General features: G+C 55.9%; 9 protein-coding genes across 9 annotated transcripts; 4 read left to right on the top strand and 5 right to left on the bottom strand.

The window, feature by feature from the left end:
- The first annotated feature begins 191 nt into the window (after nt 1-191).
- On the top strand, nt 192-3150 carry KVR01_008627 (uncharacterized protein). The gene is made up of 3 exons (XM_044788647.1): nt 192-562; nt 638-2202; nt 2263-3150. Exons 1-2 carry the CDS (start codon nt 426-428, stop codon nt 2166-2168), a joined length of 1668 nt encoding a protein of 555 aa, XP_044642394.1. The 5' UTR covers nt 192-425; the 3' UTR covers nt 2169-2202; nt 2263-3150.
- On the bottom strand, nt 2382-2828 carry KVR01_008642 (uncharacterized protein; the record flags this gene model as incomplete). The annotated part of the gene is made up of 1 exon (XM_044793094.1): nt 2382-2828. One exon carries the CDS (start codon nt 2826-2828, stop codon nt 2382-2384), a length of 447 nt encoding a protein of 148 aa, XP_044642409.1.
- A 663-nt stretch (nt 3151-3813) lies between the features above and the next one.
- On the bottom strand, nt 3814-6140 carry KVR01_008641 (uncharacterized protein). Its single transcript, XM_044785187.1, has 4 exons — nt 6011-6140; nt 5359-5928; nt 4690-5299; nt 3814-4639 (listed from the first exon to the last, which is right to left on the bottom strand). Exons 1-4 carry the CDS (start codon nt 6035-6037, stop codon nt 4095-4097), a joined length of 1752 nt encoding a protein of 583 aa, XP_044642408.1. The 5' UTR covers nt 6038-6140; the 3' UTR covers nt 3814-4094.
- A 179-nt stretch (nt 6141-6319) lies between these two features.
- On the bottom strand, nt 6320-8071 carry KVR01_008580 (uncharacterized protein; the record flags this gene model as incomplete). Its single annotated transcript, XM_044794055.1, has 3 exons — nt 6320-7402; nt 7822-7899; nt 7940-8071. 3 exons carry the CDS (start codon nt 8069-8071, stop codon nt 6689-6691), a joined length of 924 nt encoding a protein of 307 aa, XP_044642347.1. The 3' UTR covers nt 6320-6688.
- A 3935-nt stretch (nt 8072-12006) lies between these two features.
- KVR01_008462 (uncharacterized protein) lies at nt 12007-13792 on the top strand. The gene is made up of 4 exons (XM_044782365.1): nt 12007-12130; nt 12349-12593; nt 12710-12985; nt 13058-13792. Exons 2-4 carry the CDS (start codon nt 12399-12401, stop codon nt 13424-13426), a joined length of 840 nt encoding a protein of 279 aa, XP_044642229.1. The 5' UTR covers nt 12007-12130; nt 12349-12398; the 3' UTR covers nt 13427-13792.
- Nucleotides 13793-14354: 562 nt separating this feature from the next.
- On the top strand, nt 14355-16807 carry KVR01_008745 (uncharacterized protein; the record flags this gene model as incomplete). The annotated part of the gene is made up of 6 exons (XM_044793856.1): nt 14355-14491; nt 14635-14723; nt 14791-15867; nt 16362-16490; nt 16548-16706; nt 16767-16807. The coding sequence occupies 6 exons, from the start codon at nt 14355-14357 to the stop codon at nt 16805-16807; spliced, it is 1632 nt and encodes a 543-aa protein (XP_044642512.1).
- A 918-nt stretch (nt 16808-17725) lies between these two features.
- On the bottom strand, nt 17726-18578 carry KVR01_008607 (ESCRT-II subunit protein SNF8; the record flags this gene model as incomplete). Its single annotated transcript, XM_044791954.1, has 2 exons — nt 17726-18053; nt 18124-18578. The coding sequence occupies 2 exons, from the start codon at nt 18576-18578 to the stop codon at nt 17726-17728; spliced, it is 783 nt and encodes a 260-aa protein (XP_044642374.1).
- Nucleotides 18579-18859: 281 nt separating this feature from the next.
- KVR01_008768 (uncharacterized protein) lies at nt 18860-20735 on the top strand. The gene is made up of 4 exons (XM_044788474.1): nt 18860-19164; nt 19260-19349; nt 19535-19629; nt 19754-20735. The coding sequence occupies exons 1-4, from the start codon at nt 19114-19116 to the stop codon at nt 19947-19949; spliced, it is 432 nt and encodes a 143-aa protein (XP_044642535.1). The 5' UTR covers nt 18860-19113; the 3' UTR covers nt 19950-20735.
- An 89-nt stretch (nt 20736-20824) lies between these two features.
- Nucleotides 20825-23242, bottom strand: KVR01_008681 (uncharacterized protein). The gene has a single exon (XM_044792896.1). The coding sequence runs from the start codon at nt 22884-22886 to the stop codon at nt 21258-21260; it is 1629 nt and encodes a 542-aa protein (XP_044642448.1). The 5' UTR covers nt 22887-23242; the 3' UTR covers nt 20825-21257.
- Nucleotides 23243-24136: the final 894 nt, after the last annotated feature.

Raw genomic sequence — 24136 nt, 5'->3', positions numbered from 1 at the left:
GCTGCATCGATGCTGAAGGGCCCGAAAGGAGCCGACCCCAGCCCGGCCCGCCCGTCGTCGGACAGCTGAAGCTCCCAGCGGCACAGCGGCACTGGCCCGAGGTGAGGTCCCATGCCAGTGACATCAGTACTCGCCAAGTGGTATAGCGCGCATGTGTTGGAGTAAGCATTCCACCTCAACCTTAATCTCCAGGTCGCTTTCACATCTCTTGTCGTTCCCGACGCGTTTTATTGAGTATTATACACACATGTCTAAGTTGATGAGTTTGATAATCCAAAATTCGTCCTCATTGACCGGCCATAGGGATTGCAAACAGCACTCCCTCACCCTCGACGGGGCATCGACCTCACCTGCAGTACCACCAATTGATCCATCTTGTGAACCGCCGGGCGCGCACAGCACCACAACACATCTACGCGTCCAAAATGGACCGTCAAGTCCCACAGGAGATCTGGTGGCTTGTTTGTCAAGATCTGAAGACCCAGCAAGACTTCAAAAGTCTTTTCCGTTGCGCTTTGGTAAATCGCAGCTGGGCCAGTCTTGCCCTGCCGCTCTTGTACAGGTGACGAGGCCCCACACAGCCCTCTAACACGCGCGCTCGAGCAGTCCCACGTCGCTAACCAGCCACACCACGCAGCATCCACGACTCCTCAAGTGTCGCCTCGGATGATGCGGGCACAAGCGACACCGGCAGGTGGGCTGGGATGTGGCGCTCCATTGTCATGTCCAGTCTCGGTGTGACAGCTTATCCCTACTGCCTTTGGATCAGATCGCTTGGGCTTAGTGACCTCGAGCAGCTCCTGCAGGGGATTGCCCGCGACAGGAGATGGCGATCGCTCTTCTTCAAGGGGCCCATGGAGTCCTTCGAGATCCTCAGCGGGTCTACAAGAACCCGCCAAGGGAGACCGGTCCTCGAGTGGCAGAAGATCATTGAGCGTGTTGGTGACGCCATCACCAAGTTTGCACAGGAAGCCGCCGAGAAGCAGAACAAGTCCGTCCAGCTGGTCAGTCTCGAGGGTGCAAACCTCCCGACCGACCTGCTTTCAGTCTGGGTATCAAGGTTGTCAACTCTGACCACCCTGTCTATCCGCGACGGCTCTGTCCTGACCCCCGAGGTTGCCGAGTCCATCCAACGCAATTGCCCCTTGTTCAAGGAGCTCACCTGTTTCAACATAAGAGGCCCGACTGTTGACCAAAACATGGCTGACTTCTTCCGCGGTCTCCGGGAGAACTCGCTCGAGAGCTTCAAGGTCCACAGTTCCAACGAGATCGGGCACAACGCTCTGGATGGGCTCATGCAACACTCACGCTCGCTGAGACTGTTGGATCTCTCGAGTCTTCAGAATACCTGCCTGGCCAGTCTCGATACCTTGAGCCAATGCCAATACTTGGAAAGCCTCAGCATCGAAGCCAACACCCCTGCGCCGCCGAGCACGTGGGCAGTGAGCGGCGAGGATCCTCTTCCCAAGGTAGCCGCTTGGTTGAAGGAGTGCAAATTCTTGAAACGACTGGTCATCTCAAACCTTGCCGGCGCAAGCAAGCTTCTTTCCGACATCATGAATTCACCACATCTGCGCCTCACTGACTTACAGTTGAAGCTGATTGATGACGAGGAAGCGTTCTATACTGCCTTGGGCAACCAGACGGCCCTTGAGAGCCTGTCTCTGCGCTCTGGTGCAGAAATTAACGACCCAAACAGGGCGCGGCATGACAAATTCATCGATTCTATCTGCCAGTGTACAAGCCTCAAGGACCTTGACATCATGCAAAAGGTTGGAGGCATCGACCAGGTCCAGCTGACTTTTGAAGATCTTGTGCTCCTCAAGGACTGCCTTCCTCAACTCGAGGAGCTCAGCTTTGACGGCGAGTACCTGACAGATGCCCTGTTCGGTCCGCTTGCGCAAATGCAACGTCTTAAATCGGTCTCTATCAACGGGTCCTCTATTTTCACTTTCGCCGGTATAAAGTCTTTCATCGAAGCGCTCAGGACGAGCGGTGCACATAGGGGGTTCCGGCTCTACATCATGAACCAATACGTCGAGGCCGAGATATCTGAACGGCAACAAGAGCAGCTTGCTGCGCTCATGACTGTAGGGCTCAATGGTGTCTTTGAACTACAGTACTGGCGAAACCCCTCCGAGGACGACATGTCAGATCTGTCCGACTGACTAGCCGACCAGCTTGGTCTGACAGCGCTGCGCAGTGAGTCCCAGAAAAGCTTTGTGGTGGCTTCGCGAAGCTCGGATTGACATATGCGACCAGATTTCGTGGGTATTATGCGCGTCGTCTACAATGTTTCTACCAGGTGATGCCATGCGGTCCACGAATGCTCAAGGAGTTGGGTCGCTCAAAGTCGCCAGGCTGTCACGTCATCTCCTTGTTCACAAACTTCGCCAGCCAATACCGGATGTCTCACCGCCAGGCCCAAAATCAGCATCAGGCATACCAAGGACCATCCGCCTCCGGTCACCACCATACCCAACTCCCACCAACTGTCCCCTCTCGTCCCCTGGGAAACAATCCGGCAAAAAGCCCCCCACCTCATCATCAAAAAAGCCCGGGAGCCCACCGGCAGCCGCCCGCTGGTACGCGTTGTTCCGACACTCCCAACCGCAGTAATCGTCCGAGTACAGAACGTAGATATTGTCCGGGCCTGGGTCACAGTCGTCCGGCATGTCGAAGGGGACCTTGTCCATGTTCTCAGGCTCCCATGCCTCTGGCTCGGTAATACGCATCAGCTGCGCGAGGACGTCGTTGCATGAAGCGTAGGAAAGCAGCGTCGCTGGAGGATGGCCGCAGAGGGGGATGGTTTGGATGTAGACACACATCGGGAGGACCGCCGTTGTAAGTGGCTCTGGTGTCGGCGGTTGGCCTGGAGAGATCACAGGTCTTGTCGAGGACCGTCGCAGACTAGCGGGCGATGTTAGTGGTCCTCAACCGTGAGCCGTGAATCACCAGTGGTAGTGAGTTGACCGGTTCTCCAACGTAACGAAAGAGGAGATGTGTACGAGGTTACCAAATGTAGATATTCTCTGGCCTCCTGGGGGAGATGTGTCGCAAAGAAGCTGAGCTGTCGATCAAAGGCAACACCATCTGGAGGCCTCGAACATGGAGAAATACCCCTAATTAAGCCATTCCACGTAGAATCTATTTTGGAAGTCCTCCATGCGAAACTTCTCTTTGGGTGCTTTCTCTGAACTTCTCGTCCTGTGGGATTGTTGCTTGATGTGTTTCCGCAAGGCTCAAACCAAACCGCCGTGGGAGCAATCTTCCCTGATGACGAAACTATGTTGATCCTGCAAGATGTTGGACGTCGAAAAGAAGCCGCGTGCTGAAGTGTGTCAGGATAAGAGCAAGCTCGGTCAGGGGACACCGCAACATTTTGTAAGATGAGACGGGCATTCTGAGGGGCTGGACTCGGTCCTCAGGCGGTGGGGGGAAGGGAAGCAGAATCTGCTAGAAGCAATCAGAGCCGGATGGCCCATAGTAGCGGATACTCACGCCACATGAGGGAGACGGAAAGTGGGAGGCAGGTTGGCAGACTTCAGACGGCAAACTTGGACGGGCAAACTCGAGGGCTCACGGCTTGGGAACTGACGCTTGCTTGCTACCCTCCCGCAACAGTCAGAGGCTGGAAACTGTGTAAGCAGGAAAAGAATCACGAGCAAACCCAACACTCAGTCCAGAGCGGGCATGAGAACATGGTGAAGCACGCCACGATGTTCCAGCACTGCGTCTCTGTGCTACCAAGTGGAACGGCCCTCAGCCTCATGTTACCGGCGCCGCGATCAGATGCAGAATGTTGGACAGAGCTCCGGAGCAAAACCCGCTTACTAGTAAAATAAGGGGGTATCTGATTGTTCGGTCTCAGCTTAAGATTAAAAAGTGCAATGAAAACAACAAGGACCCCTTCTCTCAGCCGGTACAATGCAATTACACCTGTCCAAGTGTCGCCCACATATGCTGACTCCTCCATGCTTTCATGCACAACGGGAAAAGACTAGCCTGGTCAGTCACTAAAAAGAGGAAGGAAAAACCCAAGTAGATATTAGAACATAAACCAAAAGGAAAGAGTACGCGACCACGCGCCGAGATCAGTCGATCCATTCCATCATGAGCTCTTCATCCTCGTAACCCGTGCTGATGGTCGAGCCAGCCGAAACGGCCAAGGACTGGTTCCACACCATCTTGTCTCTCAGCTCATCCGTGATCTTGTCCACATCAACATCGAGGAACTTCCTAAGGAACTGCCCGACCTGCGTGTTCTCGACGTTGCCGTGGAGGTCCTCGGCCAGGGGCCCGCCGGAACTGTAGATGTTCACGTCGACGGCCGAGTGGCCGTGAGTCGACCAACCGATCCTCGCGCGCTGGCTGATCATTCGCGAGAAGGTGTATATCGCATGCTCCGGGTCCGACGCCAGCTCCTTGAGCTCGAAGTCGCGGGCGTCGGCGATGCCCAGGCCTGGGATCACGAGCTTGGTGTTGATCCAGTCCTCCAGATCTTTGAGAGCCGCGGGGTCCGATCCGACGGAGCTGATGTGTTCGTGCAGCTTGTGGGCTAGTAGCTGTGCAGAAGCGTTGGCTTTTGCTAGAACGGTAGGGTACCAGTTGTATACTGGTAGCTCTGCAGTAGGCGATTCTGTAATCTGTCAGCTAGATCCGGACGGCGTGCTCGTCGACTGAACCTACGCCATGCGGTCGCCAGGCCACCAGTCTCGTGATCACTGGTAGCCACAAGTAGGCCTTCCGTCTTGCTGTTCTCGAGATAATCCAAAACAAGCTTAAAGGTCTTGTCGTACTCGAGGACCTCCCTGACGTGCGACGCCGGGTCATTGATGTGTGCTGCATGGTCTATCCGGCTACCCTCGATCATCAAGAAAAAGCCCTTGTCGCTGTCTTCGGTGGCTTTCGTTAGCGCCTTCAATGCAGTCTCCGCCATCTCACTCAAGCTTGGATAGATGTCGGCCATGTTCTTGCGGTCGATTTCGAAGGGCACATCGGCGCTGGCGAACAGACCCAGTACAGGCAAAGACGCATTCTCGCCGCCCTGGAGACTGTCGAAGCCAGCGCGGTCATCGTAATACGTCCACCCATGCTTCTCCTGGGCAATGCCCGCAACATCTATGTCATCCAGCCGACAACTGCCGTCCGTCGTGTTTGGGAGGAAGTGGCACCGTCCCCCTCCGAGTATCAAATCAACGACTCTCCCGAGGACGCCCTCGCCGATTTCCTGGAGGGCGATTTCGTTCTCCTTCTCCCTGACGTCGACGTGGCTGGCGAAGCAAGCTGGTGTCGCGTCCTGTAAACCTGTTAGGGAAGATCCTCACTCCGCAATCGCAGATACTAGAAGGCACTTGCAGTAATGTCTGTTGTAACCACTAGTCCCGTATGGTATCCATCCTTCTTCGCGGCCTCCAGGACAGAACCACAGGGTGAGGAGTCCGGCAGTATCGAAATGGCTCCATTGTAGCTCTTCTTGCCACAAGAGAACGCCGTGGCCCCGGCCGCCGAGTCCGTGACCAGCTTGTTGCTCGACCGTGTCCGACTCGTGCCCCAGAAGTGCTTGTCCAGCGTCAGAGTGTCGTCGTAATCGAGGCCCTCGACCAGCTGCCTGTAAGATCTCGTTAGGGACAGCGACGCAGGCCCCATCCCGTCCGACACCATGAATATCAGGTTCCGCTTGCCGGGAGGCTTCGCAAACTGCCCGGTCTGCTGGTTGTGCTGAAACCATACTGCCAGCACGATGATGATGGCGGTAGCCAGGAGCGCCCAGACAAAGAGCACGACCTCGCGGATCCGGTACGCCCACGGCTGAGGTTCTGGTGAGGAGCCACGGATCAGGTTGTCTTCTCGCTCGGCGAGGCGGTCGGACCCCGCTGAGTCTATTGACCGGCGCGGGTCCGCGAGAAGCGGTGTCCGATCGGAAGGCTGTTGGCGAGAGTGTATCGTTTAGCATGTCCCCAAGACGGTGGAGTCGTACCGGCTGCAGAGATGTGGACAGGTCACTCACCATGGCTCCGTTGCTGTTCAAAAACATGGAAGGTGTGAGCACAGCTCCCCCGGCCCGAGGAAGCAGACAGGATTGCGCGTCCAAGATGGCTTTCCTTTATGGGCGGGAGACCCTTAAAGCTGTCTCCTGCCGGGACAGCTTGGGGTGATAAGCTGCACTGTGGGGCTGTCACCGAGACGTCATGTGGGCCCTTTTAGTTGACCAATCACTGTACAGAGGACCCCAAGCGTTCAACTACATGCGACCCACACATGCCGCATCGCTAGTTGCTCACACTACCCCGTACTATGCATCCCCACCTCTCATGGCCGCAGAAGATATCTGGGGAACGGTGTCACATTGTCTCGCATTTTCTTCTGACGTCTCAACAGAGATGCCCAGCATGTAGTCTATCAAGTCGGCCAAGGAACATCCCCAATCCTTGGGCAAGGGCACACTCGAGAGAGAGGCTCTCCTCCACCCTTGGCTCGACCGAGTCCCGGTCTTTGTCACGAGCTTCTCCCGTGTTACCTAGCCAAGGCACCCAATCCGCTGACAAGAACCCGTGACCCTTTCTCCCCTTCTGCCACTACCTCCCTTCGTAACAGCTCGCAAAACAAAAGAGCTGGCCGGCTTCGCAACCCAAGTTGTGGTGGGCTCATTCACGCGGCAGCCCCTTGAAAAGCATGACGAAACCGTTCATTTCTCGCCGGAAGCTTTGTCCTGCGCCTTCGAATTATCCTGGGAGACCTCCACCGAGGACCCGTCCGTGTAGAGCTCCAGGAGATCCTCGCTGCTATCGGACATGTTGAGGAAAGTGTTGGAAGGTGTCAGGGGATAGGTCGAGTTGTTGAAGCCGGCCTCGTCATCGTCTTTAAGGTCTGGCACACTGCACTCCTCGGCCTTTTTGCCCTCGCCCTGCACTTTCTGGCCACCCTGAGGAGTCTGGACGGCCTGGGCGCTCTTCTCTGGGAGCCTGCGCAGTCCGATATTGCGGGCAACGCTTACATCAGCAACCGGGCGGCCACTCTTGCGGAAACCATAGCCGAGCGCGACCGTCGGCGGGATATCGCCCCTGAGGATGCCGTCTAGGTCAACGTAGGACACTTCCTCGCCCATCATGCCTTTTCCACAGGCCGGGCACAATGTCTGTTTGCACTCCTGGGTCTCGCTCTTCAGGAAAGGCCTCCCAGAGGCAGATAGGCCAAGGACGCCGAACCGGTCAGTGATCGCCTGCTTGTTCGCGTGACCCCGCTGCTGCAGGAGTTTGGCAAGCTGGGGCGCCGATAGGGACTCGAGCTGCGCAGGCGTCAGCTCTTCGAGGAGGCTCAGCCTGTCTGACCGTGCGGCGGGACCCCTGTCTGGCCTCTTTAGGAGGTGGCTGAACGTCTCTCCGTACGTGTCAAAGTACTCCTTTTTCCTCGCTGTCAGGAAATTGTTCTCTCTGGTCAGATTTGGGCATTAGAGCACTTACCGTATTACCATCTCGAACCGACTCATAGAGGCGCGTCTCTGTGTCGTGGCAGCAGCGGTAGAACCAACCGAAGTCTGAGCCATTACCGCATTTGTCGCATCGCAGGGTGTCATCGTACTGATATGTGGTTAGAAAGCGGCTTATCTGCAGAGAGTTGTGCTGACTGTGACACATATATGTCGACTTACCACGCGCGTCTTGCTGAGTGAATGGCAGTTCTCAAGATGGGTACCGCCAGGACGACGAGGCGGTGGCGAATGCTGGGAGCCAAAGATCGCGCCTCGGGGAGGAAGAGGAGGGAAACCTGGAGGAGGGCGCAATCCCGAGGTGTCGGGCTGTCTCTGCGGGTGAGGCAAACCAGGAGGCGGTGCGAAAACAGGTGGAACAGTAGTCTGCAAGTGGCTGTGATCAGGGTCCATGGTGGGAGTGACATCGCCTGTCATCGGGTTGAGAGACTCGGGGGGTGGTGACGGCACGTTCAGCGACATCTTACGGAAACATTGAGCGGCGGTCTGGCCAAGCTTTCGAACGGGAGACAAGTTGCGCTTGAGCTCAGGATCGGTTTGTGAGGGCTGGGCAGCTTCCGCAGAAACGTTGGAGCGCGTCATGTTTCAGAGACCTTGGATACAGGGCGTATGGATTGTGAAAGATTGAGGGACAACCCTCCTGGTCGAGAGTGGATTCTGACAAGCAAACACAACTTGGGCAGTGGTGTTGTTCCCAGGTAGTAGTTCACATCACGCAAGGGGGAGCCCTTGACCCTTGTTGGTATCTTGTCGTCCAGGCAGTGCCTGACTGCTCTGATGCATCAGGGCACCTGAAGTCTCTCCTAGTAGTGGAGCCCAACAGCCGCCTGCTGTCTCTGAGCTCCCAGCCCTCAAATGCAAGGCATTGTTTCCCAAGCCCACTTGTAGGCAAGGATAATCTTCATTTTCCAGTGTCAGGAAAGCACTCAAAAGATCGCTTTGAACGCATGAACACTATCATTTTTGGATGAAAAGAACTGTGGCACACAAAGATACATTGATGGTCTTAAATTGACAGCTCTGGAAACGAAGACAAGAAGCGGTAATCTCGAAAATTGAATGCAGCCTTCAACGTTAACATCTTACCTGACGGCAATGTGAGTACAAGCCGAGTTCTGCACTGCTTAGCCAGTCTTGCTTTCTGGTAGTGATATGAGAGGTATAATAACCTCAATTTAGAAAAGTCAACTGAAATCTCACCACTTCTGGTTTGCAATTTGATAGATTTGCACTTCCAGCGTTTGCAGGTGTCGAAAACACATCCAAATACACCTTAGAAACTTTAGTCAACCATGGCTCATTCTGTGGCTCCTTGTACTCATGCATGGCCCGTGACAGGATCTTCTGACGATATCATGGCGGGATCGGCGGGTTCTTCGGAATTGGCATCTATTATGAGGGCCTCTGAGCCATCACCGGGTGAACGAGACCAGGTGCTTTCAGAGGATGTGCGCTTCAGACTTCTCAATGTATTTTTGCCAATGCATCTCAGATACCACATAAAATCACATCAAAGAATGCCAAAACTAATTTTGAGTTCTTTTTCTCTTAGAAAAAAAAATTACTCTGCTGCTTCTAAGAGACCCGTGAACCTTGGAAGAGGTCCCGAGGTCTGCTATTGAATACGCTTTGGAAGACCAGCAAGTCGAAGTGTGCTGCCGATTCAACAAATTGCCTCAATCAGCACATTGGAAATGGAATTGAACGGACACCCATATACTTGAGCCGTACGGCTAAAAGCTGCAGGCGAAGTTCAGTCCAGTGCCGCCATTGAGTAATGCAAAACGAAGTTGCGTGTAGCCTGCTCAGTAAGGTTGGTAGAAGAGTGTGGAGCTCACTCAGCCATGAGGCCTGACTACATGGTTCTTCTCGTAGCTTCGAATCTTACAACCTGATCGAGAGCTTATGACCGCGGGAGGGTGTGTTTGCTCTTGGCAGCATTTTGTTGGCCCCGTTGTAAGCCAACCCACAGGCCAGATTCAAAGCTGCTCAACACGGTCTTCTCCACCTGTGCAGGCGACTATAGGACAGCCAGCCGAGCAGTCATCCGGGGTAAGATAAGAAAGAATTTGAGGGTGCCCTTGAGACAGTGACACACATGCAAAGACCAGTTGACGTGAATGTGTTTGTAAAGCGGATCGGGTGGGAATGGGCAATGAATAAGCGACGTGCGTTGCGATTTCGTCGACCACCACGTTTTCAGAAACCCGAAAGACTCAGACGTTGTTCGCGTAACGTTCACCGCTCTTCATTGAAATTCTGGCGATCACAGGAAAAGGGCGTCTGGATGGAGAGGAACCCTTTCGCAGACCCACCATCACGTTGTGAATAGAACTCCCGAGCGGGTCACACTTCTCGTATGAATTCTTCTTTTCAACCAACTTCATTCCACCACTCTCACGCTCGTCAGTGTGATAAACCCGCCAAGAAAAAAAACCCTTGTAAGACGCCAAACGAGCTGGAAAGAGGCCTGTCAGTCCCAAGTGAGGAAGTGGATACAATCTCATCTCAGCTCACCATGCACGCCTCGGTCGAAGTCCAGTTCCCACCATTTTCGTGGGCGATGATGACTCGTTCCATACAAGCGAATACACAGGAGGGGTCCAAGGTCACTGTACACCTACCAGGGGCCAAGGCAAGGAGTACATTGATGGATATGCAAGCCCAGTTCTGAATATATATTTGGGGCTTGATTGAACCAGAGTGTACTACACATTCTGGAGCAATAGGCTCAAGGAACTCAATGTCTGCACTGAGACAATGTGTTCCCTATAAGCACCTCTCCGCGCAGTCATCTTCGATCTCGGCGACGTCCTTTTAATATGGTCTGCCACAACGAGAACAAATATTCCCGCTCGGAAGCTGAGAGATATCCTGTCGACACCTACTTGGAACAGTTACGAATGTGGTGAGATTATACGAGATGTTTGCTACGAACGAAGCGCCTATAAGTTCTCAATTCCGGCGTCCGAGATCGCCGAGGCTTTTCCTCAAGTACGGGGATCCCTTCAGCGTAACGAGACAATTATTCAACTTATTCATAAGCTGAAACAGGACCCTGTAGTTCGACTCTATGTGGTTTCGCTTCTATTCCGTATACGTCCGAGGACATACATGGCGCCTTCATACGGTGGTAAGCACTCAAGACCCAGCGCTTGGAAAGAATACGATGCCAATAACGATAGTTATAATACGATAGGTGCTTGTGGCCTCAGCCTTGCGACGCACAATAATTAGAGTATATAACAGAGAACCTTGTTCCGGCTGAACAGCACCACAGACATATTTCGACCGTGAGAGGGCTCGAGTTGACCCTATCGTCAGCGCAAACGTCCTTGCTTGCTTCTATTCCTACAATCGAGGGCATGAATTCAAGCACACCCTGCAACTTGTACAATCTATGCTCTTGGAGCGTTCATACATAAAGGGAACCAGGTACTATCCTTCCGCCGGTTGCTGCCTCGGCTTCATTGGTCGTCTGCTGGGATCCTCCAGTGACAGTGAGCTTCATGAGACGCTCGGCCCACTCCTCAAGTCGCGGTTGCTTGGACGCCTCAGCCAGGATGGTAGCGCAATGGACCTGGCCATGCGCATCCTTGCGTGCGCCTCGGTTGGCCTGCCCTGCGACGAAGATTTCCGGGCTTTACTGGAACGGCAGTGCGAGGACGGTAGCTGGGAAACCGGGTGGATGTACCAGTTTGCGACTACCGGCGTGAAGATTGGAAATCGTGCAACGACTACAGCAATGGCAGTTGCAGCGCTCTCAGCGTCGTCTGCGAGCCGTGACGAGCGGAAGAGCAGCGCGGGGAAGCCGGGGATCGCGGAGCTTCCAGGTTTGTAGTTCCACCTAGGTGTATTGAGCAACTTTTATACCAGAATAATACAGACCAGTCCAGCAAGCACAAGTAAACGTTGGAATGATCGCCCAGCTCACAAGAGTACTGCGTGGCGATTGGTCGTCGAGAAGAATGAAAGCAGGATGGAGGCAAGAAGCCCAGTCAGGGTTATCTCGCCAGCCGGCCGATCTATCATAAGCTGTGGTGCAAGATACGGCCTCAAGAGGTCCAGACAAGGAGTGCCGGGATACATCAAGCAGATGCAGTCCTGGGAGTAAGAAATCCTGGAATCTCGCTCATCCCCCATGCTCAAGCTGTAAGAGCCAGGTAATAAACCCAGAGCCTGCGAGATGTCAAGAGAGGCGGCGATACTGAGCTTCCTATAAAGGCCCGAGGTTGGAAAACGATGACCTCGGGCAGAGACTGGCCGGATCCATGAACAAATTGGGGTCGGATAGAGAGGTACATCGAGGAACAGGACGGTATGACAGTGGATACCAAAAACTCATTGTTGTGCACTAACAGCCCTCCAGAGCTCCATTTTCTGGGGAAGGTTTGTTGATGCAAGCAGGACCAGAAGGGCTAGACTGGCCCAGCGGCCCCCAGGGCGCTTGCGAGCTACACCCTGGCACCCATGCACGAAGCCCCAATTGTGTACGACACGGGGTAATAGACCAACCTCCCCGATTCTGCCTCTTCCAATTGATCTCCCGCTTCCCCCCTTCTTAGGCTGGAAGACTTGCCGACGTTGCTTCACTTCTTGGTTTGGTTGAGAACCAGGTCTTGCTGTAGACCGTCTTTGCTCGTAAGTAAATACACCCTTTTTCCTCGATGAGGTTCGCGACTGGCGCGAAAAGCTCTGGTTGCCCCGGCCAGTCAATGGCCGTGCGGAGACATGCATGTAAACAATGAACTCGGTGCCCACTTTATCGTCCCAACGACCAGCCTCCTCTCGACCTCTCGGCTGGCTACCACCTGCACGGTTTCGCAACCCACCAAGCTGACCATACGTGCCCCATCCAGGTCTCGTCCTTCCACAACCCTGCGACGGTTTAGGATAGCCTACCGCGATCATGTCAGTAAAGTTCGAGCGAGAGACGTTCAAGCAGGCCGAGGGCGTCGCCGGCCCCGCCGTCTCTGCCGCGGCCGAGCTTCTGGGGAAGGATGGCCCCCTCCCCGGCACGACCGGCAAGCACCCTATATCAGAGGCGGTCGGGACGGCCCTCACCGGCGGCAAGCAGATGGCAGGCACAAAGGGTTATCTGATGGTATGTCACACTCGTGGGCGACAGTGCTTCGCCTTGCCACCAAGCCGCCACCGCTGTGGAACAGGCCATGGTGACTGCTTGCGCTAGACATACCGGCTAATACGAACACTGCGCAGGCCTACATCAAGCAGCTTGAGGAGAACCCCATGCGGACCAAGATGCTTACCGCCGGCACTCTCGCCGGCGCCCAGGAGTTCATTGCGTCGTGGTTGGCCAAGGACCGCAACAAGAACGGCCATTATTTCACGTCGCGCGTGCCAAAGATGGCAGCATACGGTGCCCTCGTCAGTGCACCGCTTGGGTCACTGTTGATCTGGGTGCTGCAAAAGGTCTTCAAGGGGCGCACGAGTCTGCGAGCCAAGATCCTGCAGATTCTCTTCAGCAACCTGATCGTACGTTTCCTTTCCGCATGCGTGATGACTCTTGGCAGACGCGGGGCAGTCAATAGCTGACGAACTGTACAGATTGCTCCCATCCAGAACGCCGTATATCTGAGCGCAATGGCCATTATTGCCGGTGCCAGGACTTACCACCAGGTGCGGGCCACTGTCCGCGTCGGCTTCTGGAAGGTCATGCGCGTCAGCTGGATCACCTCGCCAGTGTGCTTGGCCTTTGCGCAGAAGTTCCTGCCCGAGAACACCTGGGTGCCGTTCTTCAACCTGGTATCGTTTATCATCGGTACCTACATCAACACCGTTACCAAGAAGAAGAGGCTCGCCGCCCTGCGCAAGAAGCACTTTGGTGACGACCGCAGGGGCCCCGGCTCTGTCGCCGGACCTCCCCCTTCGGATTACAAGGGAGATTACTCGATCGGGCCAAACCCTCCATACTAGGTCAGGCATCCTCGACTGCGAATGTGGTTGCCTCAGTTCATCGAAACGTGAGCCATCACCTGCCTGGAAGTCGGCATGTGTTTGTGTTGTGTCCCCGGGCAGGGGGCGGGCTCGGGGGAGTGGTACACGATGCTGATCTGGACGAGACATGCCGTTCACATACGGGATTGGCAGCTGGAAACGAAGTGATCGGAAAATGTTACGACGAAACGAGCAAGGTCGGCTTTGGCTACCAAAAGGGCTGGCTGGATGTATAATTCATGGTCTTCATATAATGTCTCGCAGTGCATGTGTCTTGTCGATGAGTACTGATTAGATTATGGTCTTGACTGCTTTCATTATAATGTTTATGAAGTGTTTACATGCAGTACCATCTTGACGTGCAGCAGAGTGAAACCTGAGGAGGCCTCGAGGCGAGATTCACCAGTGCGACTGCGACTGCCGCTGTCGGTTAGGAGCTGGCCTGTGCTTTCAAACTTCCAAGATCTGGTTGGTCCACCAGCTTTTCAGCCGTCAGCAGTGAGCACTCACCCGTTGCCCAGCACTGCCTGCCTCCGGCGCCCGCTTGCGTGCTTACCTAACTAGCGCGAACCCACTTTCGTCAGACCGCCCAGATCGCCCCAGGACCCCTTCCCTTGTCTGGGCGATGGGCTTTTCTGTTCCCGTTATCAGGCAAAACCCAAATTTTTTTATGTCGCAAGTTTCTGCCGAGACCTCTTTCCTCTCTCAACCCACCCATCTCTTTCTCTACACACCACGTCTTCATCATCAACCAGACCAGGTCAACCTCATCTGGTTTCCGTTCTCTGTGCTACCGTATCGCAGAGATTCTTTGTGCAACAGTATTGATTGATTCCCAACCCCCGCAAACAGTGTCCCTTCCCAACCCACGCAAGACCTCCAAACCACAACAACGCCCGACAGCATCATGTCTTACGGCGGAGGATACGGCTCCCGCGGCGGCGGCGGCGGAGGTTACTCGAATGGTTACGATCGCAGTGACCGTAGCGGTGGTTACGGCGGTGGTGGTGGTGGCTATGGTGGAGGTGGCGGTGGCTACGGAGGGTAAGTCTTCACTCTATTCAAGCCTTTCATCAAATACGAAGGTGTTTTCCGCTGCGTACCTCAAGTTGAGGCACGCAGAATCACGGATCATGTCGCCATCAACGAAAACTGCGTATAGAGAGAAAATACTGACCTGATTGCAGTGGTGGCTACGGCGGCGGCGGCGGCGGCTTCGGAGGAGGCGGTGACCGCATGTCTAACCTCGGAGCAGGCTTGCAGAAGCAGACTTGGGGCAAGTTGATCCCCAAAGCAGCATTCTATTGTGTTTTTTCACGACCATGCTAACCGAGCCGATACAGACCCCAGCACCATGCCCAAGTTCGAGAAGTCCTTTTACAAAGAGCACCCCGATGTCAGTTCCAGGTCCGATGCCGAGGTCGAGAAGTTCCGACGCGACCACTCTATTGCCGTCTTCGGTACAGAGGTCCCCAGGCCTGTTGAGACCTTCGACGAGGCCGGATTCCCTCGCTATGTCATGGACGAGGTGAAGGCCCAGGGCTTCCCCGCCCCGACCGCTATTCAGTCGCAAGGCTGGCCCATGGCTCTTTCCGGTCGCGATGTCGTCGGGATTGCAGAGACTGGATCTGGAAAGACACTTACTTACTGTCTTCCTTCCATCGTCCACATCAATGCCCAGCCTCTTCTGGCACCGGGTGACGGCCCCATCGTGCTTGTTCTCGCTCCCACCCGAGAGCTGGCCGTCCAGATCCAGCAAGAGATCACCAAGTTCGGCAAGTCCTCGCGCATCCGCAACACCTGTGTGTACGGTGGTGTGCCCAAGGGCCCGCAGATTCGGGATCTTTCCCGCGGTGTAGAGGTCTGCATTGCCACCCCTGGCCGTCTTATTGACATGCTGGAGGCCGGCAAGACAAACCTCCGCCGTGTAACCTACCTCGTGCTTGACGAGGCAGACCGCATGTTGGACATGGGTTTCGAGCCTCAGATCCGCAAGATCATCGGCCAGATTCGCCCTGACCGTCAGACTCTCATGTGGTCTGCTACATGGCCCAAGGAGGTCCGCAACCTTGCCAAGGACTTCCTCCAGGACTTCATCCAGGTCAACATTGGTTCCATGGACCTTGCCGCCAACCACCGAATCACCCAGATCGTCGAGGTCTGCAACGAGTCAGAGAAGCGTGACAAGATGATCCGGCACATGGAGAAGATTATGGACGACAAGAACAACAAGATCCTCATTTTCACCGGCACCAAGCGTGTCGCCGACGAGATCACCCGTTTCCTCCGTCAAGATGGCTGGCCGGCGCTGTCCATCCACGGTGACAAGCAGCAGAACGAGCGTGACTGGGTCTTGGACCAGTTCAAGACAGGAAAGAGCCCCATCATGGTGGCCACCGATGTGGCTTCCCGTGGTATCGGTATGTATAATCGCGACACCCGACCCCCGCCCCTCCCCCATTCCTCTCACATCCCCAAAGCAGCTTCCAGCATCGCTACTTGACGTGCTTTACTCTGGTGTACAGGGGCTCTCTTGATTGCGCAAATTGCCAGACCTTGCAAGTGTCTTTTTGGTCTCTGAGAGAGGAGTCTTGGGTTCACGATTGTAGCAGACCTCGGACTGAATGTGCTACACTCGTGCTTCTTCTCTTGTACCTGTCCAGTTGCTCTGGTACAAGCGTAGAGCTGGCATTCCTTGACCTTGATCAAGCTGTCTCCAAGATTCCCAAGGCCCGAGGACCCTGGAGCAATGGACTTTCCAATCCGGCAATGATGTTCGCAAGGGATAGCCCTCCTGCCAAGGAGAAAGACCACCGAGAAAAGCATGAACATACTTAGATGTCACATGCCATCTGTCCATGCTGGGACGTTGCTATACCACTCAACTGCCGCCTGCTAACCATACTTATTCAAGATGTTCGCAACATTACTCACGTGTTGAACTATGACTACCCCAACAACTCGGAGGATTACATCCACCGTATTGGTCGTACTGGTCGTGCTGGCCAGCTGGGTACCGCCATCACCTTCTTCACCACTGACAGTAAGTACCTCTTCACACATCCCGTCCTGCGCTCAGACTTTGCTAATACCGCTCTAGACTCCAAGCAGGCTCGTGATCTCGTGAATGTCCTCCAAGAGGCCAAGCAGCAGATCGACCCCCGCCTGGCCGAGATGACCAGATACGGTGGTGGTGGCGGTGGTGGCCGCTACGGTGGGTACCGGGGCCGCGGTGGCTACCGAGGCGGCGGCGACCGAGGTAAGCACCTTCCATAGACAAGCAACAATCACATCGAGCACATGCTAACACGTCGAACAGGAGGCGCCAACGCAATGCCACTCAACAACCGTCGTTGGTAATTTGCCCAACTGGGAGAGAGTCGCGGCGGGACAAGTATATCCAGACGTGACCCTCCCTAACCGGCTGTGACGTGATTCACTTATCTTACAAGGAGGCTTCCGGCTTCTGCACAACACGGCGTTTTTTCGTAGATTGGCTTTTGGGGGTAATTAGAGGCTGGCATTTTTCTTTTTGCTGACATGGTGTTTGTCCCAGTCAGTCTTCATGTTAGAGTATCTGCTACAGTGCCTCAAGACATCGGATTTGACGGCGAGGCATTTCCTTGTGGAAAGGAGTGGGCATGCAGACGAGAAAAAGGTTTAAGTCTGAATGCATGGATTAAAAAGTTCCTTAGTTTCGAGGTTGCGAAGCGTAACAGTGGGCGGCTGAGCCCAAGGCTACTGCAGCTATAACACTCTATGTCTAGTAAACTATTACAAGCGTCCCATCTCACACGTGAATCCGCGTGAGGTTTGTTTTGAATTCCGCGCTTGGTTCTCTCTCAGAATCACCTGGGTGATCTGCATCTGCCTCTTTTTTATCACAGGCAAAAGGCTTATGCGTGCAAATGACAAAACTAGAGTGGACTAAGACCATCACACACAGATGGCACTCGAGTGTTGAGTTGTGCCTGGGCCGGAAAGTGCTAATTTCGCACCCCATAAGCTTAAATAAAGCAACTTTGCCGCCGACCGGAAGACAACAGGTTTTGTGTGACGACTCGACAGCTGTGTGTCAACTGCCTCCGAACGGTACGACTGGGCTGTCGGCAATCGGGCCGTAGCGGTCGGGATGGTTGGATCGCCAGCCTGGCTGTCTCTCCAACTGTTTTACGTCTCCTAGAGATGAGAACCCAAGGGTCTTGATGACCAGTCTCGTTCCCATGGACGAGACGTGACTCGACGGCAGCAGTGTAGGCCAAACCAGCTCAGCCCACTTCATTCAGGAGAGAAAATCTCCTGCGCTTCGATCATGAAGCCAGGGCTCCAGTACTCCCACTCATCGGCCTGCTTGTCGATCCACAGCATGCCCTCGCCGAGGAGGTCGTCCAGCGCAGTCCCGGCCCGGGCTCGCGTCCAGTGCAGGTTCGCCATCAGCATGGAGACGCTGATGTACCCAAGGACCTGGACCGCCTCGAGGACTGCGCTCTGGTCCGTGTTCAGCTCCTTTGGGACCGAGCGGATGTACGGCTTGCTGCCGACCTTGATGACGGAGAAAGATGACCCCAGGGGCTTGAGGGTGCCAACAGCGCGTAGGATGTCATCCCTATCCCGTCTTGTCAGAACTTATTCCACGGCCTGGGAAGTGGCATGGGCAGCTTGGTGGCAAGACTCACTCGGTCACCTCCTGCGAACCCTCCATACGGCCCCTCATGATCCTCTCCTTCACCTTGCGCACCTCGATAAGCCCACCATTCTCACTCCTCGTCTCGCCGCACACCTCGACGACGCGGACGGCGAGCTCAAAGTAGAAGTCGTTGACGGAGCGGCCCAGCAGCTGTGCCCAGATGGAGCCGCCGGCCGACGAGGAGGAGCCGCTGTTGCTGCTGGCCAGCGGGTCCACGCCGATGGCGGCGCACATGCGGGCGAACTGGGCGCGGAAGCTGGGGCTTGACCGGATGTCCTTGGCGTGGGTCTGGGCGAACTGCTGCAGGAGCGACCTGAAGACCGACAGCTGCGTCTCGAGGGCCTGGGCGTTGGCGGACCGCAGCGTGTTGCCGTGGCTGGCGTACTGGGCGGAGGTTATCCGGCTCCGGTCAAAGGCCGCCAGGCCGACTCCTTTCCGTGACATGGTCTCTTGCTTCGGCCCAGGCAGGCACTTTTTGGGAGACTAAGACAGGTCGGTGAGTGTCTTGAATGAGATACTCGGTGCTTGGCGCTGGCCGCATATGTCTGTATGTAATCGTAATCGCTCTGCCCGCAGGGCCGCCTTCCCGAGGCCTCCAGAACAGAATATTGTAAAGGTGGTCTCTACAGTCTCCAGTGACGTATAGATCTAGTCTACGCTTGATCCCTAGATGCAAGTTTGAGAAGGACCTAGTGTTATTCTAGAATTAACTACAGAGGTACTCAGTGCATTCTCATTGACTTGGACGTTGCTGTCGTTGTATGTCTCGGCATGCTCGCGGGCATGACCGATAAGATAAGAAGTCACGTGCCGCAGTACTAATACGGGATAGCGTTTTTTCCCTGCCCACAAGCGACGGTTGTCCTGGGCGGCCAGTAGCGAAAAATCATCCTCGCCCAATTCTCATCCATCGCACTGAAACGAGCCGTCGACGACAACGCCCTCTCAACCACTGACAACCCCAGCCACCACCGTAACAATGGCTTCGACCCAGTCAGTTCAGTGCTTCGGCAAGAAGCGAAACGCGACAGTCAGTCTCCCATGGCCCCGGCCCACCGATTTCGAATGCGACAATCCACCAAGAGGATTTAACAAGAAATGCTGACTGATGATGGGAATAATTAGGCTGTCGCCCACGCCAAGACCGGAAAGGGTCTGATCAAGGTCAACGGCCGCCCTCTGCAGCTTGTTGAGCCTGCCATCCTCCGAACCAAGGTACGAACATGAACGAAACGAGGAGGACCCTTTGGAAGGCGGCCCCACAGTTGTCAACATGGCAGGGACGAAGATGGATGGTCCTATGATGGAAGAGATGGCACATGGGCATGAAGAGGAGGACAATCCTACGGCTGCGACGGTTCTCAGTTGCAGAGTGGACGGCTGACATGCTATCTCTGAAGGTCTACGAGCCTCTGCTCGTTGTCGGCCTCGACAAGTTCGCTGGCCTGGACATCCGTGTCCGTGTCTCCGGTGGTGGTCACACTTCCCAGGTCTAGTACGTTGCCCCCCTCTCGGGTTATGGCGGTGCTCAGGTCCTACTGGTACCTTTTTCCAGACCAAGGACACCGCCGTAACCTAGATCTGCTGTTTGTTTCCGCGGAATACTGACAGGTGAACAGCGCCATCCGACAAGCCATCTCCAAGGCCCTGATCGCCTACAACCAGAAGTTCGTCGATGAGCACACCAAGAACCTGCTCAAGCAGGCCCTGACCCAGTTCGACCGTACCCTCCTCGTCGCCGACAACCGTCGCTGCGAGCCCAAGAAGTTCGGCGGTCCAGGTGCCCGTGCCAGATTCCAGAAGTCCTACCGTTAAAGCGTCGACACAATCGGAATGGCGCGGCGGATCAGTGCTGCTGGTACTACCCTGCTGGTGGTGCTGGTCTGGGGAGGTTGGTGATAGAGAGGCGGCAACAGGGAATCCTCACGGCGTTGACGAGAAGACAATGCCTACCTGCTCGGGAGGGATTGCCGTTGGTCTTTTCAGGTTTCGTGCGGATCGGGAGTATTTTCATGGATCAACACGGAATCAAAAGGGGAAATTATTTTCCTAGGTTTGCATTTGCATGGCAAAAAAGCTCCACCGGGCTGCAGTAAAGGGATACGGCAAATGAACGAACAATCAACAAAATCCAGCGTGTGGCTTTGATTACAACTGTTGTGCGGGCGTATTCTGGCTTCCGCGAAATGTGAAAGCGTGCGTGCCTTGGTCTGCCCGTTGACCTGTCTCCGACTTCAATGCCACAAGGGTCCAACTAATTGACAGCGACAGAAGGCTGGATTCGCGGCCAGGCCGGTCCAGTCCAACTCGTATACTGTCATACGGGATGATGTGAAAGATGAGGCAGGTCAAAAAATCACACAACTGTGTTGAAAGTACACTCGAGCAGTGGTCATGTCAGACCATCAGCCGATTGCCAGCCAATTCTCCTGCACGTGGGCAGAACTCGAGAGTCAGCGCTGCCTACAAACAAATTGCCTGGACCACTCATGACGAAAATGTAGTGTTTCTCTCGACACCAGATTCGGGTGTACACCATGCCACACTCCTGGCTGAGGTATTATGCTGCCACCAGCCACGTCAAGAGATGTCTCAAATCAGACTGCTCCTCGATGGCCAAAAGCCTTGTTCCTGTAAAGACCGTGTGCCGGCAATCTAGAAATGTATATGCCACGCCGTGCCCATGCTCATAGTGTGAGGTATCAACCAATGCATGTCGTATATAGTACTACTACCCCAACACCACACTACCTAGGTCCACCTGCAAGACGCTGCATGGTGCATACCAGAGAGAGCCCCCTGTGGCTTGTCCAAGACGGTATCAACCCTGAGGAGGTTATCCCATAGGAGGTCATCCCATAGGATGTCGCAAGATGGATATCGTGGCGGATATACGAGCAGAGCCAGTACACGATGCCTTCACGATGTTCGCCCGGGAGTCTAGGGATCACCGTGCCCTATGCGCGAGTACCTGCGCATCAAATTATTTCAGTCTGTTACTGAGACCCATAGAGAAACGATACTCCTGTATGACACGTGAATGACTCCTGCCTGCATGCCTCAGAAACCAAGGGCTGGACCCAGACTGCCTGCCCAAAACCCACATGTGCTCCAGCAACGGCCTCAGCTGAACGAGACCAGCCCGACCTCCCGCCCATCAGCGTCCAGATCAACAATAACAGGCTTGTAATCGTCATCGTCATCGTCATCATCATTATCGTCTTCGCCGTCCGGACCAATGATACCACCTGGGCCGCGGACGGATCGCCTCGTCGTCTCCCGTGCTCCGCCATCGCCATCGCCACCGCCCGTCCTCAGGTCCCACCCAAACTTCCAGAACCACGCCTCCAGCTCCCCAAACGCCTTGCCCACCAGCCCCTGGTCGGCGGTGGCCCGGCCGCGCGGCAGGTCCAGCAGCAGCTCGTCCAGCCTGCGGCGGTACAGCGCCAGGGCGCGGCGCAGCTTGCGCTTGTTCCCGGGGACCATGTCCAGGATGCCCGCGCCCTGGTCCCCGGGGTCGCCGCCGCCCTCGCCCTCGGCCGAGACGTACCTCTCGTCGTAGGCCAGCTGCGCGTGTAGCGCGCGGAGCAGGCCGGCGGCGAGGCGCGGGCGCGACAGGGCGAGGCGGTGCGCGCGCAGGACGACCTTGAGGACCAGGTGCCACCACTGGTCGACGCACGACAGGTTCGTCAGGTGCAGGCCGGTCAGGAAGGTCAGCTGCAGCTCGCCGAGGACGTCGGCCTCGGTGGCGCCCGTGCCGGGGGTGTCGACGAGGCGGAGGATCTCGGCTGATGTGTCTATCGTGACCTTGTCGGCCTGCCGGTCTCGGTCGTGCTCCGCCGCCGCCGCCGCCGCCGCGAGGTCGACATCGCCCTCCGGGAAGAGGAACTGCAGCTCACTCGGGCCGACGACGGCCTTGTACAGCTGCGTCGTCGCCTGCGGGAAGCCGGACTCGCCCTGCGCCGTGTCCGAGGTCGCCACGAGCCACTCGCTCGCGCCGGCCCTCCGCGTGACGCGGGCGAGCAGCGCCTCGCTGACGCCCGAGGTCAGGCGGCCCCACAGCTCCTGCGTCTCATCGTCGTCGCCCACGCCGCCGTGCCCGAGCGAGACGAGCTGCGGGTACAGGCTGGCGACGTTGTCCCTGTGGTCGCGCAGCTCGAAGCGGCTCGCGGGCTCGGCGAGGACCTCGTTGTACTTGTCCCACTGCTTGACGCGCACGCGCGGCCTGCCCGGCTGGGCGACGAACCAGTACCCGCACCGCGACAGGGCGCCGGGCTCCGACACCCAGACGAAGTGCGGGCCGGGCGGGATGTCGCGGATGCCCTTGAACCCGGAGGCGCCGGTGTTGATGGCCCTGGCGTCGCAGCCCACGGTCGAGTTCGGGGGCAGGTCGAGGATGAGGAATACGTCCCCGTCGAGGGCTGCGCCGGGGCCGTCGTCCAGGGGGGGCATCTCGTCGCAGGACGGGTCGGGGTCGGCGTGTTCCTGAGGCCGGGGCGGTTCTGGCTGTGGCCGCGGCCTGGGGGAGTCCATGGCCTGGTGGACCCTGAGAGAGCCGAGGGGAAAGGTGCCGGTGACGGGCACTGACTGGTGCGAGAGCAGGGACGCCTTGCTCGAGGACTGGCCTGAGTCGGTCCTGTGAAGTGATGCCCTCGGGATGGGGACTGGTGAAGGTCGGCCGTCATCTGTCGGGGCCGACTGCTGGAGATTTCCCCCCTGACTCAGAGGGTCGGGACTTGTTGACTCCATCATACTGTAGCTGATTGAACGTAAGTCGTGCTGGACGACCGACAGATATGCGCTCAGAAACCAGATAACAGACAGCCTGGAGGAAGCAGCAGGATCAAGATGCACGCACGAAGCCTCCCACAGCGTGTAAACAACGGGTTTTGGCAACTGCGCAGGTGACAAGCGAAAGACGGGTGGGAACGATTGTGGGCTTCTTCAAACAGTTGGCGAGCACGCTGCCATTCTTTGTCCTCAAGGAAAATGCATCGTCGTCATCATCATCATCAAATTCTCAAGCGTCAGAATCCTGTGTGCTGGGGCCACCGAATGGATGCGGCGGTGTTGGGCATTAAAATCGCAGAGGGCGAAGGAGGTCCAAGTCGTAGGAAAACAGGTTGCAGAGCAGCCGACGTCATGTCTCAGGACGCATCGTACGTATCACACACATACATATCACCTCTGATTAGACTTCTGTCCAACCAAAACTTGTCCTTATCGCTACCCATGCCCTGCATTTGTACAGGCGCACGCAGAAGTCTGCCTTGACGGTTTCCATCACTCTATTTGCGTTTCCATTCTCGGGCGCTGGAACAGTTCCCGACATGTCAGGTAGATGGCCTGCTCAATCATATCTGACCACATTGCTCACGCCAAGCAAATCATGGAGAAGCACAAGCACCCAGGTCATACAAGGTGACGTCTCAGGCTGAGGCGTGCCCTACAAGCACATGTGATTTCAAAGACAGTGTTCGTTAACCCGCGATGCGAAGGTGTGTGTATCTTTTTATATAGTGTGCAGTATGTATGACCAGCAGCCCATCTACACAAGCACTAGCAACAGCATTCATGCACGAACCAACTGGGTTTCATTTTTCTGCTATAGACACCAACCGGCCCAGGCAGTCGACCGGCCGAGCCGGGCACCACCACGACCCGACTCGGCACGGAGCGACCAAACCCCCATGCCTCTTTCGGCCGACAGGCAGCCTTGCTTGCTTGGTGCACCCGCGCCCCCCCCCCCAACCCATCCACCCTTTCGCTCCCGCAGTCCCTGGCGCCAACACCCCCGGCCGTCGATCAACGGCCGGTCGGCCTTGGGAAGTGACTCGTCGTTTTTTTTCTCTGTCTCTCCCCCTTCTGGCCCCCATCATACTAGTATAGTCTGCCCGTACCTTCCAGGTTTCCCCACAAACAAACTAAAACCACAACATAGATCAGAAAGATGCTAACGGAGCAACCGGGCTGCCCGGGCCGGTCGAGTGGCGGCCAAGTGC

Source organism: Diaporthe batatas, assembly GCF_019321695.1.
Source record: "Diaporthe batatas strain CRI 302-4 chromosome Unknown Contig00010, whole genome shotgun sequence".
NCBI classification, from domain to species: domain Eukaryota; kingdom Fungi; phylum Ascomycota; class Sordariomycetes; order Diaporthales; family Diaporthaceae; genus Diaporthe; species Diaporthe batatas.
Note: the sequence above shows the minus strand (reverse complement) of the source record. Positions and strands in the feature narration are given on the sequence as shown.

Coding starts and splice junctions, on each gene's coding strand:
- KVR01_008627 (XM_044788647.1), top strand. CDS start 426: ATGGACCGTCAAGTCCCACAGGAGATCTGGTGGCTTGTTTGTCAAGAT. Junction 563..637: donor GCCCTGCCGCTCTTGTACAG/GTGACGAGGCCC, acceptor CACACCACGCAG/CATCCACGACTCCTCAAGTG.
- KVR01_008641 (XM_044785187.1), bottom strand. CDS start 6,037: ATGTTTTTGAACAGCAACGGAGCCATG. Junction 5,929..6,010: donor TGAACAGCAACGGAGCCATG/GTGAGTGACCTG, acceptor TCTCGCCAACAG/CCTTCCGATCGGACACCGCT. Junction 5,300..5,358: donor TGGTTACAACAGACATTACT/GCAAGTGCCTTC, acceptor ACAGGTTTACAG/GACGCGACACCAGCTTGCTT.
- KVR01_008462 (XM_044782365.1), top strand. CDS start 12,399: ATGTCAGTAAAGTTCGAGCGAGAGACGTTCAAGCAGGCCGAGGGCGTC. Junction 12,594..12,709: donor GCACAAAGGGTTATCTGATG/GTATGTCACACT, acceptor AACACTGCGCAG/GCCTACATCAAGCAGCTTGA. Junction 12,986..13,057: donor TTCTCTTCAGCAACCTGATC/GTACGTTTCCTT, acceptor CGAACTGTACAG/ATTGCTCCCATCCAGAACGC.
- KVR01_008768 (XM_044788474.1), top strand. CDS start 19,114: ATGGCTTCGACCCAGTCAGTTCAGTGCTTCGGCAAGAAGCGAAACGCG. Junction 19,165..19,259: donor GCAAGAAGCGAAACGCGACA/GTCAGTCTCCCA, acceptor GGGAATAATTAG/GCTGTCGCCCACGCCAAGAC. Junction 19,350..19,534: donor CTGCCATCCTCCGAACCAAG/GTACGAACATGA, acceptor CTATCTCTGAAG/GTCTACGAGCCTCTGCTCGT.
- KVR01_008681 (XM_044792896.1), bottom strand. CDS start 22,886: ATGATGGAGTCAACAAGTCCCGACCCTCTGAGTCAGGGGGGAAATCTC.